A 12,311-nucleotide genomic window follows, 5' to 3' on the forward strand; every position below is an offset into this window, starting at 1 on the left:
AGTGTGGAAATACAACTATTACAAAACAGCCTTGACAAGAAGATGCAGATCCAAAACAAGGCTAGACTCGTAGCCAGTCCATCGGGGATGGCATCCTGGAAGAAACAGGCTGTGATTTGATACTAGAAGGAAGATAAGGATATGATTAAGGGTGAGAGAGACTCTCTAAACTTTGACCACCTGTATCCCTGAGAATGTAAGTAGTCTCCTACATCCTTCTTTCAGGAGACGATAAAGTGCTCCGGCTGTGGCATCCCAGCATCAGCACCAAGCCAGTGGGGAAACTTGTGGGGCACACGTTCAGCATCACCGACATCGTAACAAATGAGAAGGACCAACATGTAATCAGCCTTTCTTCCGCAAAGGTAACAAAAAGAGAACAACAAAAATGAAAAAGAGCAATTCCTTCCCTTAAAGTCAACTATTGGAAAATCTAGAATACATACAATTTTTGACTGAAATAGCTGATAGTCACTGAGAAAAATATTGTCAATGTGGAAAGGGCAATGATCTCACTGTTCTGTTTCTATTGATCTCAGCATGAGAAAGAACATGTTTAAAGACAAGAGTAAAAGTAATGAGTGAAAAATACAGCATTGGGAAGAGAGCCATTATCCTCAATAGAAAAACACAAGCTGGCCCTCCTGTCATCATTAAAGACAAAAAATAGGGATTTCTGTTATCATTGCTCTTACTATACTGTATTTTAAATGTTCTAACCAATGTAATAAAACAAGGAAAAATGATTCATGAATATTAGAAATGAGGTGACTGCATTATTATATTTGCAAATAATGTGATTACTGGAAAAATTTAATAAAATCAGCTTACAATTTTTAGAGCAGAGAAATTCATTAAGGTGGCTGAAATCTGAGCTGTAAATCAACTATATTTCAATAAAAAATAAAAATACCTAAAAAAAAATCCTTCTACCTAACTCCTGCGTTCCCAATTTGTTAAAAATATCATCTTTATTCTTAACTGCTACTAGAAGGTGAATTTTTTTTTGTAATTTCAGTTTTATATGCCTATATGTAATATTTAATTGATGGTTAATAAATATCCAGTTCTGCCCCTCCAAGTCTTCCTTAGTGGAAGCTACTTGTCCTCTCGGGTGTTCTCTCTACATCACCTTGGTCTCTTTCTGAAATGTTCTGCTCTTCCTAAACCCCTTTAGGGCTGACCTGGCTCCACTTTTCTTCTCCAGAGCTTTGAAGTACTAATACAACGACAGGAACCCTGCCAGCCCCTGGGGGATGAGGGAGAAAAGGACTGGAATCAGTGCAGCCAAGTGAATAGCACTACTCCTTTTACCTCCAAAGTAACTAATGTATTGTGACCACCCAAGAATAAAGTAAATGAATTATGTTTTCTGAAGCTATTCCCTTTATTAATTATCCATTCAATTTTTTAAGAATTACTGAGTGTTTATGCAGTGCTGCACCACTCTAAATTCCTATTGGACCAAGACAGGGAATACGCAAGCAAACAGACCAAAAACCAACTAACCAACCAAACTGAAGAGAATACATAAGACACTGGAGAAACAGAATCAAATAAGACATGGTTATTCACTCAAGCAAGTTACAGTTTCGTAGAAAAGGCCACTGAATTAGTCATCATATAATTGCTAGTTGCCATTAAGACAGGCAAGTACTATGGGCATCAGAGGAAGAACACCTAGGTTGAATGGGTGACCAATGGAAGTTGTCCAGAGGAGATGAATCTTTGATGAGTTTGTATTAAATTTTGAACAAGTACCATGTTTTCATACCATTAGTACATATGTAAGTGGCCCTAAATGGTATATAGTTTTATTTTTGCATGTTTCTTTTTTTTTTAAATTGAAGTACCATCAGTTACAATATGTCAATTTCTGGTGTACAGCATAATGTCCCAGTCATGCATGTACATACATATATTCATTTTCATATTTTCATTACAGGTTATTAAAGATATTAAACATAGTTCCCTGTGCTATACAGCTGGAACTTTTAAAAAATCTATTTTTATATATAGTGGCTAACATTTGTAAATCTCAAACTCCCAAATTTATCCCTTCCCACCCGCTTTTCTCAGTAACCATAAGATTGTTTACTATGTGTGCAAGACTGTTTCTGTTTTGCAGATGAGTTCATAGTGTCCTTTTTATCCATTTTCAAATTTTTGCATGTTTCAATGTTCTCTATGAATGTAGTGAATGAATATTACTGAGATTTCCTTTTTCTCCCCTCAGCACTGTATTTTGAGATTTCTCTATGTTCTTACATATAACTCTAGTTTATTATTTTAACTGCTGCATGGTATTCTGTTGCATATACGTTATGTGCTTATTCAGCTTGGCCACTGAGGATTTGAGTTGTTTCTATCCTTTGTGAATTTGTGACTATCGCTTTGATTGAACAGAGGTTTTTAATTTTTATTTAGTTAAATTTATCAGCTTGTTATGGCTCATGCTTTTTGTGCTAAGAAATCCTTTTCAACTCTTAAGTTCATAAAGGTACCCTCCTTTAAATTTTTATTTTCCTTAACACCTTTATTATTCTATGATTCTTGTTTAGTAAACCACACATAATTCAGATGTTCAATTTGGTGGATTTTGATAGATGTATACATCAATGAAATCACCACCACAATCAAGATAGCTAACATTTCCTAAGTTTTTCTTAACATTATAGTTTCTTTTTAACATTTAGGGGCTTGTATCTCTGCGTGTGTGTGCGCGCGTTTGTGCATGTGTGTGGTATGCATGCTCACTCCTGCACATCTTTAACCATCCATCCTCCACATGGCCCCTGGGCCCCAGTCTACAAATAAGCCTAGACCCTGAGCCAGAGGTTGCCTTGGTTTAGTTCCTGGTCAAAAGGCAGTGTCCTCCCCTTTCACTGATCCTACAGCTTTCTATAAACTGTGCCTCCAGATGAAAACAGAGCACAACCTACTGCTTCTCAGTCCCTGTTTGGGCTCTGCCATGGAGCAGTGAGTGTGCTTTTGGTCCTGTCTGCCCTGCAGGAGCTGCTCTCCTGCTGCCACTGTCTGTTCCAGTGCCCAGGCTCTGGGTGGAGCCCACTCATTGCTCTGTATGCCTCTCTTATTTGGATCTATAGAGTTCATACACTTTGCTTTGAAGCCTTGCTATTTCTTTTTGCTTTCTATTTTTATATTTTCTCTACTATTTCTCTCATCATATAAATCATACTTTGCTGCAAGTTTTTAAGAGCATATTTCAGATTCTGAAAATGCTTCACTTAAATAGCTTTGAGTAGGGAAAGTAAAGTGGAAAAGCGGTGACCCATGATCTTTATTCCTCCAGGTTTTCAGGGTGTGGGATATACAGACTCTTTCACTATTACAAGTCTTCCATGACAGCCAGGGAGGACCCGGAGACATGCAGATTTACTCTATGGTATTTGATGCCAATCACGGCATGCTTATTACAGGTAAGTGCACCCAGTTAATGGCAAACAAACCTCAGAGCTTGATTTTTAACCTTTTTTAAATTAGCACTTGATCGCTGACTATAAGAAAAACAAAACGAGACAGGGAATTTATAAACCGTGATTTCTCACAGTAGACAACTGAATTCAATTCTGTCCCTTCCTGTTTTTTTATGGCTTGGTGGATGAGGTCTTGAACCTAGGATTCAGGGTGGCGGGGTTAAGCAGAGAAGTGGGATGTAAACGGCTGCCACATTTAGGCAAATCCAGTTCTACGGTGACTGTCGGGGGCAGCAGTAGGACCCGTCTTGGAGCGGCTGCACCAGCGTGAGGCGTCAGTGCCCCTTTTCTTGAGAAAGGCAATGTGGCCCCATGCACTCTGGTTCAGAGACAGTTACTCAGTGAGGAGGGTGCTGACCCTCCCACCTGCCTTTTGTTCTAGACAAAGAACAGTGCAGAGAGAGGATAGAGCCCTGAATGACAGACCTCCCCTCATACTGATGCCAACAATTTGTTGCCCCCTTCTCCTGCTGCCTCTTAGGAACATGTGTTTACTAAAGAGACCAAAGACCTTGCTCGGCATCTGGTTGAACCCTTAGAAGGAGCTTTAGAAGAAATGAATGGTATTAATAGTACTTCTTCCTTCTGGAACAACAACCCAGAAGGCATTTACTAAGCATTTTCCCACTGACCACCTACCTGCTCTGAATTCCTGTGGGGTTAATTAGGGCAGAGAAGTGGTTGGTGCTCCCTCTGTTGGTGTAGCATATAACCATTTTTAACATTTGGGTTTTTTTCTGGATTAGAAGCACTTGATGCTTGATAGATAATTTTCCATCTTGTAAAACAGAACTTAATTCTAGTTGTAAGCTCCCCTCCTCTACACTACCTCCTCCAAAAATAACATAATAATGACTGCAAGTGAATTTTCTCTCAGTGCCCCAACTTGCATGTTTGATTGCTGGGCTCAGCATTTCCACATCATTTATCATCAGGGTAGCTAAAGACTCAAGCATCAAGACCGTAAACAAAAACAAAACCCACAAAAAACAACCATAAAATCAAAATTTCTTCCCAATTTTATGTAATTCTGATGGTACTCTACTTACAGAAATATACAATTCTGTGTCTTGCTGAGTCATCACTAAAATTGCATACACTGACTGCAACCATCAACGTGACACCAGAATTGCATGAAGCTTAGCTCTCAGATTTTAATTTGTGCTTTCAAATGAAGCAGCCATTGTCATCTTCTAAATGACAGCAACACCACATTGTAGGATGTGCCATCGTTACTGTCACCACCGTTGCTGTCGCTACTCTATTCAGACAACTACCATTTGACTAGTTCTTTCACGAAGTGCTTTTATGGATTTTATTTCATTTGATCTGCACAACTACCACCTGAAGTAGGCATTATTCTTTATCCTATTTTATAAAGGACAAAACTGACTATTAAGTAGTTCAGCTGACTAGTAGGACACTGGGTTAAAACATAGAGCTGGGATTCAGTCCCAAAGCTTCTGAGCCCTGAATCCGCCCTACTTCTCTGTACTGCAGTGCTTCCGTAGTAGTAGGGCAACTAGCCAGACATGCAGAGGATTGCCAGCTGTTCATAAGTATATCCCGCTTTGGTGTCCGTCTGGATAAAGTCAGTCACAATCAGCACAATGTTAAAGGACCTACAAAGAAGCTCAAAGTGTTACTTGATTTCCTGGTCACCACCTCCCTCTCACACCTCCATCCTGAGGTATTTGAATTGAGAAATATTTCCAGAAGGGCCACCTCTGTTCTTTACATATGAATAGAATTTACCTTAAAATTCAAACACTTTAGTTAAGAGTTTAGTAACTTTCACTGAAACTTTCGCTACAATTGAGATCTCTTTGGAGGGACCTGAGGAAACCAATACAAAGGGTCAGCCTTTGGTAGCTTAATATCCACATCAATAAATTAGGGAAGAAGTTTCACTTTTGTTTGAACTGCGGAAAGATTTGAGGTTCTTATAGTTCTAGACATTACACTAGAATACATAGTTGCTTTTGAGAGTTAAATCATACTTGAAGTTTATAAGATTACTGTACAACCAAACCAAACACCCCTTTAAAAATGCAAGTAGGGAATACCTGCTCCCCAGCTAATTCACCATGAATGATTTAGGAATCACGCTTACTTAACATTGATGTTGCAAGCACTGGCTTGCAAATCTTTTTGTTCATTACATTTGATAAAACCATGTTTACAAAGTGCTTTATCATTCACTGGTTGACAGAGCTTTCCAACAATATATCTCAATCACTAAACGGAAGCTTTCCTTCAGCAGAAAGCTGGCCATTACCATTATTATTCTACACTAAATGAAGAGGCATGCGGTAGACACTGTAAAGAAGGAAAAAAGTAAACCATAAAAAAAACAGGAAAATAGGGGCCACTGAAAAGATATCAAGGAAGTCCAAATGTCCTACACTTGAAAATTAATGAAGCCCAAAATGAATACTTTTCTCTGGCCAAATCATATTTGTTTCATTTGTCAAAAATGCTTTTTGATTAAATCAATATGTTTTCACCTCATTAGATTTCCTAGGCACTAATAATCCCACTGATACTAATAATCTCACTGACCAACTGTTTCCAAACACAACTGGTTGAATAAAATCCTTTGTGATTCAAATCTCCTAATATCGAGGATGTCTGAGAGATTCTTCTTTCTGTTCCAGGATCTAGTGTTATGGACATGTATCCTTTAACTAGGATGATACAAGATACAAAACAGGTTCCTCACACTCATGAATGGGAAATCAATGTCATGCTTTACAACAGATATTTTCACCAAGTACTTACTATCTGCTCTGAATCCATAATTAAGGTGGGTACCTATTGACTCTTCAGGAAGAAAAAGAGAAAGCAGAATTTTCTCTTCTTATAGGTGAGTTTTTGAGTGATTAAATAAAGGCAGTGGCACATGTCATGGGGTCCGGCCGGCCGGTGCATGGGCGGTAAAAGAATTTACCAAAGGCAAAGGGTGAAAATAGAGAAGGAGTTTATTAGGGATGCTGTCACAGACAAAGCGGACCACACAGACGAGAGGTGCCTGTGTGTGTCCCGAGGGCCGGTTGCTGAGGTCTTTTATTAGGGAGGGTTATGTCAGGCACCGAGGGGTCACAAGGTGCAGTGGTCAGCTCGTGTACAAGTCTCTGATTGGTCAATGTTGAGATAGTAGGGAAGGGAGGGGGTCTTGAGAGGGTAGGGCTACATGACTCTGGTCCGGGCTGTGACCAGTTCTGATGGTCTGGCGTCCAGGTATTGTATAGACGATCATTATCTCAGCTAAGGGAGGTATGTCTTAGGAAAGGAATGTTGTCTGTGTTTTCTGGTCTATGTCTTCACAGCATGAGTGATTTGGGGGCAGGCAGACATCCTGTGACTGGAGCCCCTCTGGCTCTCTGTGAGGCCTCTTACTTGTCCTGGAACCCCACAGCACATATGATCAGAGCTACATCAGAGCTATTTTTAGCTTTCATGAACATGTGAAAAATATGCATTTTAAGCCAGCTCAGACTGCTTGCTTTTAAGCTACATGCTCAATTGAAAAAATAAAGCTACTTCTTCTTGTGAAAGTAGGAATTTTAAAAGAATACATCAAGGAGAAAAAACTAGTGTATATGTGTGTGTGTATGTATACATATAAATATATATATATATGTAAAATGTTTAAACTGAGCTATGGGAAAGAGAGAACGTTAAGAAGGAAGGGAAAGAAATGCACAGACATTTACTATAACCCCTGTAAGCACAGGATATGTGCCAAGTGCCTTAAATTCATGATCTTGTTTAATCCTCACGCTAGTTCTCTGTGGACAGATACAAAGTTCCATGCTCCAGTGCATATAACTAGTGAGCATCATGGCTGGGATATGAACCCAGGCTTCTCTGTGGTGAATACCCACATCCTTTCCTCTGTAGTCCTCTGGCCCTGTCATTACTGTGTTCCCTAGAGGCCAGGGTACTTGACCATTGTAACCAGACCTGTAATTACGATCACTGAAGTCATCTAGCAGTGATGGCTGGAGGTATTTGCTTGAAGTGTTTATCCTTTTATTTCATGCATGCTCTCCAGAAGGAGACATACGGAGCAGTGGAAAACACTCCCTGGGGAAGCCTTCAAATCTCCTCTCGATCTTTGACCTTCTGTGCTCGTCTGGTGGAGATTTTCTTAGGCCAAAATCTCCCAAGTTCATTTAGGTGTCACTTATTTCTGATAATGTCTACAGAGTAACTAGAGGGAAACAGAAACAAAAACCTGTCTGTATTCATAAAATTCTGACCTCTTAAGCGGAAAGTTGTCTTTCCTGCAAGAGAAGGGGAAGGGGAGACAACTAAGTGAGTTTTCATACCAGATTTGTTGGAGAAGCATCATACTTTGGGCCAGGGAATAGGTAGCCTCTGAGACCCCTTCGTGCAGTGGCCCTCATTCCTTTCTCCCTGCAGGACCTCGTCTCTATCAGGGGCACACAGTGGTTAAGAACACGGGCTTTAGGGCCAGACGGACTTCACTCAGATCCTGGCTCTGCCACTGCTGAGTCAGTGGCCCTTTGTTACCTGGCCTTCAGACTATTTACTACATCAGCTACATCTTCTCTCACTCTCCCTCTTTCCCTCCAGCTGCAACAACTGACTTTCAGTTCTTTGGAGAAACAGTGCACCTCCCCACCTCCGGCCCTTGGTTTATGCTGCCCTTGTCTCCAGACACCGTGAGTGCAATCACTCTGCGTTGCCAGTTCAGTTTTCTTACTTGCTGGCATTCCAATATACACTCGATGTTGGCAGATCCGTAAAGAGGGAAAGATTCAGACCAAAAGACTGCGGCTCTAAAACTTCTACTCCGTTTTGAAAGAGACAATGATGAGACTTGACATGCTTTCAGACTTTCTGATTGCACCCAGCCTAATTACACAGAGAGCCTTCTCTGAAGTCTCAGCCTCCCACATACTCCCTTCCTTTTTCTCTCTCTTAAGAGCTGAGCCCTTGTCCCTAATCAGAACACTCATTGGAAAAGTCAGTGAGCTCTTTCCTCAGGGTTTTCTCAGATTTCCTGCTGTTAACCCAGATTTTGTCCTGTGGTCCCTAGCTCATTTGGATGAATGTCAACAGAGAATAAATTCAGTTTGATTTCTTTGTCTGCTGAACTTTTAACTGGTACATTTCTATCTTGCTGCTAAGCTTCATGCTGACAGTAGCAACTGACTACTTCCTCGGCAGCCAGCGGCTGCCTGGAATAGTCACTGCTTGTCTCAGCCCACCTACATACGTTACAGACACCCTCCAGCCTATTAGACAGCACTGCATCTTTTAGCCCTTTCTTTGATCAAGCCAACCTTCATGGCAGAATGTTGGGAAAGGTGTTAGATGTGCATTGCACCAATTTTGAGGCTATTTTGAGTACTGTAAAATTGATGCAAACCGAAGGGCTTCTGGATCATTTGATTGTTTTGTTCTTTCCTGTAGGTATGGGAACTCGAGACTGGCCTCCAAATATATCAGATTTCAGACCCACATGGCTTCAATGTTGAACTGACTTCTGCCGCTGTCGATGAAAGTGGATTTCTTTTTGCCACAGGAGCATATAACGGTCAGACTAATATCCAGAACATGGCCTCTCTACTTTAGTGTCCTGAGAATTTGTTCTAGGATCTCATCTCACTTGTTTGGGTTGGAGGGCAAGTGTGAATCAGGCTGGAATCTGTAAGCATGCCAGGGAGAGTGCTGTGCCTGCCTGAACAGTGCTGGGCTCTTCTCTAACAGGCGTTAAGGCCTTGATACCGATGTTCAAAATAACCAATACCTTTCGTTACACTTATCTAGTTGCTTTTCAGTCTGCAAAGCCTTTCACATGTACCATCTCAGTCCATCTTGACTGGGACTTACCTGTGTTGCACTGACTCATTCTGTCCTTCTACTTTTGGATACCATCAGCGAAGAGACAGAAATTCAGTTTAGCGCTTGCTGGTAATATTTTTACTGACAATACGGGACCAGACAAAATATCCTTCCAACTTTGCTATATCACATCTAGAAGTCTATACTGGACTGGTTTATTCATCCAGCTCCTTAAGGGCATGTGTCATGTCACACTTGAGAGGATGTCATGCTCCAGTTGTCCTGTGTCATTTGCTGCCCCTCATGCTGTGAGGCACTGCATAGAACCTGCTGGAACCAGAGAGCTACAACCTGCCTCTCCTTTCACCTGCCTTATTCTGAATTCCCCTGAAAGAACTGCTTTATCTAGACAAGATGACCATCTGCATAGCTACTGGAATATATTTACTGTAGGGATATATTTCCTAAATTAATACTTGCTTGTAAACCAATTGATGGATTGAATGAGTATTCTGATGTGAAAGTCTGAGTTTAAGTGTGAGCAGATAACAATACACATGAAATAAAATCATGAATGCTGAATCGATGGGGTGTGAGTAAATGCAACTGCTCTTCATCTGGAACAATTCTTAAGCAGTCCTACTACTCTATAGGCATATCTTGCATACATATGAAAGTTAGGAGCTCTGACCAATGCAGGTAACCATTGTCCACCATAACCATGCTGGAATGTTGATTGGAATTGTATTAGATCTGTGGATTATTCTGAAGAAACTTGAAATTTTTACATTTTTGAATGTTCCTGTTCACGAAAGTGTTATGTTTCTATATTTAGTTCTATTGTAATACCTTACTATACATTTTGCAATTTTCTACATAAGGATGTTCCATGTTTTTGTTAGATTAAAAAAGAAAGAAAGATTCATTGCAAAAAGCTAATGAAAAGTTAAAGACACAAGAGGTACCTAAAATAACAGACTATAAGACTGAAAAAAGAAAGAAGAAACTCATATAGATGACTGAGATAGTGTTACTTTTCATACAAGCAAGTCATATTTCACTTTGTTAGGTCTAGAGTCTAGAATTCTTTCAAATGTTGACCGTTTTGTCTTCCTCAGAGGTACATATGTTAATTGACAAAGACTCTGGGTCTAGGACACCCTGAAAAGTAGGATTCTCTGACTCCCAGAGAAGCCCTAGCCACAAGCCAGCAGCACTCTCCCATTCTCACCAACCCACTGCCTGGGAAGAACTGAGCGGTACCCGCCCTGCTCTCGACCCCACTAAATCTTACTGCCAAAGTCCTAAGGTAGCAGGAAATCTGGGCCATGAGCCTGTGGTCCACCTACCTGGGAAAGAGTGAGAGCAGGACCACTTCCTTTGCTTTTATGACTTCCTAAAAGACCATAAAGTCCTCGAGGGCAGGAACTATGCCTGCTCACTTTTCATCCCCTGCTCCTACCACCGTGCTAGGTGTATAGGAAGAAATTAATGTTTAAAGATGTTGTTAGTGAAAAAACAAGCAAATGATGGGGTTGTGAGAACTGCTGATGGAGGGAACCTGGCATAAGGGAAGGAAAACACCCTGGATGTCCAGCAGGATTACAGCTGGAAGACAAGCAGCAGGGGGAGGGGGGAGGGGTTAGGGATAAGGGAGGGGAGGAAAAGTGCTGTGAGAAGCAGACCACCAGTTTCTAAACCTGGGTCACTATAAGAACCCATGTTGGAAGATAATTCTCTACATTGAGTAATGACTTAGAAATAGGCATTCAGCATGTACACTATCATCCCACTTGGCCCATGCATCAGGATCTCCTAAATGAACAAAGTTAACTATAAAGAAACTTTGTTATGATTGGTGCTGCCATTATGGAAAACATTGTGGAGATTCCACAAAAAACTAAAAATAGACTTACCCTATGGTCCAGCAATCCCACTCCTGGTCATATATCTGGAGGAAACTCAAGTTTGGAAAGATACATGCACCCCAGTGTTCACAGCAGCACTATTTACAATAGCCAAGACATGGGAGCAAGCTAAATGTCCATTGACAGATGACCAGATAAAGAAGATGTGGTATATTTATACAATGGAATACTACTCAGCCATAAAAAAGAATAAAATAATGTCATTTGCAGCAACATGGATGGACCTGGAGATTGCCGTAAGTGAAGTAAGCCAGAAAGAGAAAGAAAAATACCATATGATATCACTCATATGTGGAATGTAAAAAAAGAAAAAAGAAGACACTAATGAACTTACCTACAAAACAAAAACAGACTCGCAGACATAGTAAACAATCTTATGGTTACCAGAGGGGAAAGTGGGTGGGAAAGGATAAATCTGGGAGTTTGAGAGTTGCAAATATTAAGTATATATAAAAATAGGTTAAAAAACACAAATTTCTTCTGTATAACACAGAGTACTATATTCAATATCTTGTAATAACCTTTAATGAAAAAGAATATGAAACAATATGTGTATGTATATGTGTGACCAGGACATTATGCTGTACACTAGCAATTGACACATTGTAACTGACTATACTTAAATTTTTTTAAAAGTATGATTTTAAATGTAAGAACACTTGACACCCTTTTTGCATTTTTCTTATGGAACCAACAAAACAACTCAAAACTTGATTGTTTCCTACCTACTGGAATTACTTTAAACCTTTTGTTACCCAATAAAAGCTACTTCTGAAACATGTTAGCACCTTAGGAAATGACACCATTGGAACGATATTTTACTATTAATAATAATTGTGGCATGATTTAGATAGATAGATAGGTAGATAGATAGATAGATAGATAGATAGATAGATAGGCAGACAGACAGACATTGGAGAGTATCTTATCAAACTGGAAAGTATTGGGAGAATAAAGACAGAAAGGATCCACTTAAGAGAGAAAGCTTAGATAGGAGAGTCTGAGATTTTCAAAAAAGACTGTCACAATTTTCAAGAAAATGCATGGTCCTGATTATTTTCCATCAGCC

At 40.0% G+C, this 12,311-nt stretch overlaps 1 protein-coding gene across 2 annotated transcripts in view; it reads left to right on the plus strand.

The window, feature by feature from the left end:
- Positions 1-12,311, plus strand: part of WDR64 (WD repeat domain 64) — a 66,145-nt gene that overhangs the window by 24,893 nt on the left and 28,941 nt on the right. For both annotated transcript variants that reach the window (XM_064477207.1, XM_031438546.2), the window contains exons 10-13: positions 226-365; positions 3,314-3,440; positions 6,155-6,303; positions 8,943-9,066. In XM_064477207.1, coding sequence (XP_064333277.1) covers positions 226-365; positions 3,314-3,440; positions 6,155-6,303; positions 8,943-9,066 — 540 coding nt within the window. The remainder of the gene's footprint in view (positions 1-225; positions 366-3,313; positions 3,441-6,154; positions 6,304-8,942; positions 9,067-12,311) is intronic.

The sequence above is a fragment of the Camelus dromedarius genome, chromosome 21 (genome assembly GCF_036321535.1).
Source record: "Camelus dromedarius isolate mCamDro1 chromosome 21, mCamDro1.pat, whole genome shotgun sequence".
In the NCBI taxonomy this organism is placed as follows: domain Eukaryota; kingdom Metazoa; phylum Chordata; class Mammalia; order Artiodactyla; family Camelidae; genus Camelus; species Camelus dromedarius.